A 4,087-nucleotide genomic window follows, 5' to 3' on the forward strand; every position below is an offset into this window, starting at 1 on the left:
CAATCCCTTTCAAACAACATAAATTGGTGAATTCACTTCCAATACTTTTCCATACATATATGATCATGACAGAATAATATAGCATGAGGCCCTGGGTTAGATCCCTAGCATGGGGGGGTGGGGAATATGTATATATATGTACGTACACACACACACACATATATGTATGTATGTATATTTTTTATCTCACAGTATTTACATTGTTCTAGTTTCAGGTAACCATTGAACATCAATGACAATAGACATTTTTGATGACCTTATAATATTTTATTTGCGTGTATATTTATTAAACTAGTGTCCTCTTGTTGAACATTTGAGTCTTTTCTGGTTATTTTTCTTATTCTATGCAATGATATAATGAACATCTTTAGTTTTCTGATGTGAAACATCAAAACTCTGCTTTGATGTAGCACTTAGGGAAGGGAGGAGGCCACTGGCAGAAGGCTCTATCTTCATGTTTTAGCTTTCTTCTGTCATTTGAATTTTCTAACTTTGTATTTCATATGTGTTGGTGGGTATACAGGGGGTTTAACCCAGGGGCACTTTACCACTGAGCTACATCCCCAGCCGGGTTTTTGTTGTGTTTTTGTTTTTAATTTTTTTTTTTTTTTTTTTTTTTTTTTATACTGAGACAGGGTTTTGCTAAATTGCTGAGGCTAGCCTTGAACCTGCAATCCTAAGTTTAAAAACGTTAACAGAGATTATTTGAGCTGTGGGATGATTAGCCATTACTTGCTCTTATTTATTTTCTAAAAAGAAGTTAATCATCCACATAACTAAACTCTCTTCCTCATTCTATTCATCCTAGGTTTCCTTTCTTTTGGTTATGTAATTGCTATAGCTTTTTGACTATCTAATTTGTTTACTTCAATGAAATTGGTCATTGTGGTGGCTGAAAATACCATATGCCTACTATATAGATAGTAGGAAGAACAAAGGAATTCAGTTAGAGTACTATGGATTGCCTGCACATAATTAGTCTTTAGCATATTACATCTGAAAGTAGAATAAGGAGGGGAGAGACTGATTAAATTTCACATTTTATGAAAAAAATCAAGTATCTTTTGGTAGGTATCATTTTAATCTATTGAGTTCTCTCAAGTTTATATATGTAAATTGTCTCTCTTATTCTTACCTCCTTAGAAACCTAACAGATGTCCAAATATGATTGAGATAGAGCAAGCAGAGGCCCAGCTCTCTGAGTTAGAGCTTCTGGCCAGTATGTTCCCTGGTGAGAATGAGCTCATAGTGAATGACCAGCTGGCTTTAGCAGAACTGAAAGATTGTGTTGAAAAAAAGACTATGGAGGGGCGATCTTCAAAAGTGTACTATACCATCAATATGAACCTGGACATATCTGAGAAGTCAATGGTAAGTCAACTTCGTTTTTGTCAGAATTAGAACATGCCAAGACTTATAGCAACATTTATGGCATTCTTTTCCTTCCCCTTTCTTTTTCCTTTCTCAGGTGATATTTTCTCTGGCCTGCATTCTTCCCTTTAAATATCCTGAAGTTCTACCCGAAATTACTGTCAGGTATGTTACAGAAATTCTGACTAATTTTAGAAGTCAAAAGTAATCAGAGAATGAAAGTAGTCCTTGAGTTTTCTCTTCCAAGAAAATTGATTTAATTTTTCCCCTTTCCTTTTCCATCAGATCAGTATTATTAAGTAGATCCCAGCAGACCCAGCTGAACACAGATCTGACTGCATACCTGCAGGAAAATTGTTGTGGAGATGTCTGTGTATTGAATGCCACAGAATGGGTTAGAGAACATGCCTCAGTCTATGTCAGCAGAGATGCCCCATCTTCCCCCACCACAGAAAGTCCAGTCCAGTCAGTCGATCACACTCTTACAAGACTTTGGATCTACAGCCATCACATCTACAACAAATGCAAAAGAAAGAATATTCTAGAGTGGGCCAAGGAGCTTTCCCTGTCTGGGTTTAGTATGCCTGGAAAACCTGGTGTTGTTTGTGTGGAAGGTCCACAAAGTGCCTGTGAAGAATTTTGGTCAAGGTTTGCTTTCATGTATTTTATATATCATATCAATAACAGCAGTAAATGTGTTTTTGGTTAGGATTATGACCAGAATCACAGCTGATTAAAATAAACGCCAATGAGATAAAAGTAGACTTAAGAAAGAAAAAAATACATGGACTTCTTTGCTTGTAAGATAGAATATTTGCTAAAATTGTATTATAACTTCTGTTTTTACTGCTCTAGAATATTCAACACATTTTGAAAATTTCCCCTTTGAAAATTTCAGACTCAGAAAACTAAACTGGAAGAGAATCTTAATTCGCCATCGAGAAGACATTCCTTTTGATGGTACAAATGATGAAATGGAAAGACAAAGGAGATTTTCCGTTTTTGAAGAAAAAGTGTTCAATGTTAATGGAGCTAGAGGAAACCACATGGATTTTGGTCAGCTGTATCAGTTCTTAAATGCCAAAGGATGTGGGGATGTTTTCCAGATGTTTTTTGGTGTAGAAGGACAGTGACTAAGGAGAAGAGTGGTTGAAAGTATTTTGTCACTGTTGACTTTTTGGTTTTGCCTACTCTTTCTTGAAAGATTAAGTAATTTTAAGCCGACTGCAGTGGCACACACCTGTATTCCCAGCAACTCAGGAGGCTGAGGTAGGAGAATCACAAGTTCTAGGCTAGCCTTGGCTTCTTAGCAAGACCCTCTCTCAAAATAAAAAACTTAAAAAAGGGCTGGGGATGTAACTCTGTGCTGGAGCACTTGCCTAGCATGCATAAGATCCTGTGTTCAATCCTCAGTACCAGAATAATCCATTAAGTTTAAGAAGGGATTAATTTTATTTTAGTTCTATATTTCCCTTATTGAACATTAGGGGGAAAATAAAGCAAGAAAAAGAAATGCAGTTGATAAAAATATTTCATGATTTAAAGAATGAGTTCCAATTTTTAATCTTTAAATTATCAACAGAAATTTCTTGACATAAAATTACCCATTTTGAAAAAGAAATTACTTGTATGTGAAGATAATGTTGGTGGCCCAACTTGTCAGCCATTCCCAACACCCTTCTCCTTTACCTGCCATCAGTAAAGAAGTTGGGAAAGCTAACTGCTCACCTGCCCAGACTCTTGCAGTTACAGGTAGCCTTAGGACACATTTGCAGGATTTCTAGGAAAGATTTGCTTCCCAATAGAAGTAATAAAAGTGGCTAAGCCACCTTTTTCCTTAGTTTTGAAACACATACTGAAGATATGGCAGAAGCTGGAGTGGTCCTTTCAAACATGAGGAAGGAAGGATAAAGGGAACCAAAGAGATACCAATGTTCATCATGTTGGGCTGCTGATCTAGTACCGTACCCTGACTATCTGTAGACATCTTATGAAATAAAACCAGTTTTGTTTAAATTTCTATTAAATTTCTTTCTTGTTGGTAGCAGCTGAAAGCTGGTTTGTCAAATCGATTTTGATTTTTTCACAGCTTTAGGTCAGTGTCTACCCCTGTCACTTGATATACTGATAGTGCAGTTTTTCTTAGTTGTTTTGCAGTTCGTCTTCAGTTTAGTATACTTACACTCTGCCCCTTTTCCTGGACTTGCCTCACAAAAGGCTGAGACATGAGTGGAGCTTGGACTTTTTAACTTATCTTACCAAATTGGTAATTTAGAGAATTTTGTGTTGGTAATTTGGATTTTGACAAATATTTTCATTCTGGAAGTGACTTTCTGAAAATTAATTTTTGGCAACTCAATCTAGAGTCAAATAAACACATTGCCTGATGTTTGATTCCTCTATAAATCGCTTTCAAGAGTTTTTATTAAATATTTGCTAATTGCTATCACTCAGGTTGGTTACCACATGTTGAATATTCCTTGAAAAGTCAGACCTTTTGACTGACTTTTAGGGTTGGGGTGAGAAACAAAGCATTCTTTACCTTAGTTGCCTCAAGCTCATTGCTGAGCCAATCAGTAGATAAAAATATATATAATGTATTAGTATGTGAAAGTTAGAAGGAATAAAAGAGATCAAGGCAATGTGGACAGATCTTGAATATAAAGATGGCTAAACACAGATGGGGATCAGAACAACATTAAAACACAGTGCCCAC

At 36.1% G+C, this 4,087-nt stretch overlaps 1 protein-coding gene across 1 annotated transcript; it reads left to right on the forward strand.

Moving 5' to 3' along the window:
* Positions 1-1,085: 1,085 nt before the first annotated feature.
* RWDD2B (RWD domain containing 2B) lies at positions 1,086-3,760 on the forward strand. The gene is made up of 4 exons (XM_079101370.1): positions 1,086-1,371; positions 1,469-1,536; positions 1,657-2,019; positions 2,270-3,760. Exons 1-4 carry the CDS (start codon positions 1,165-1,167, stop codon positions 2,502-2,504), a joined length of 873 nt encoding a protein of 290 aa, XP_078957496.1. The 5' UTR covers positions 1,086-1,164; the 3' UTR covers positions 2,505-3,760.
* The last annotated feature ends 327 nt before the right edge of the window (positions 3,761-4,087 follow it).

The sequence above is a fragment of the Sciurus vulgaris genome, assembly GCF_902686455.1.
Source record: "Sciurus vulgaris genome assembly, chromosome: 10".
Lineage (NCBI taxonomy): Eukaryota > Metazoa > Chordata > Mammalia > Rodentia > Sciuridae > Sciurus > Sciurus vulgaris.

What these genes read in the sequence shown, in the direction of transcription:
- RWDD2B (XM_079101370.1), top strand. Translation starts at nt 1,165, where the DNA reads ATGATTGAGATAGAGCAAGCAGAGGCCCAGCTCTCTGAGTTAGAGCTT. An exon ending in ACATATCTGAGAAGTCAATG is followed by an intron (nt 1,372 to 1,468) that starts GTAAGTCAACTT and finishes TTCCTTTCTCAG; the next exon opens with GTGATATTTTCTCTGGCCTG. An exon ending in TGTGAAGAATTTTGGTCAAG is followed by an intron (nt 2,020 to 2,269) that starts GTTTGCTTTCAT and finishes TGAAAATTTCAG; the next exon opens with ACTCAGAAAACTAAACTGGA.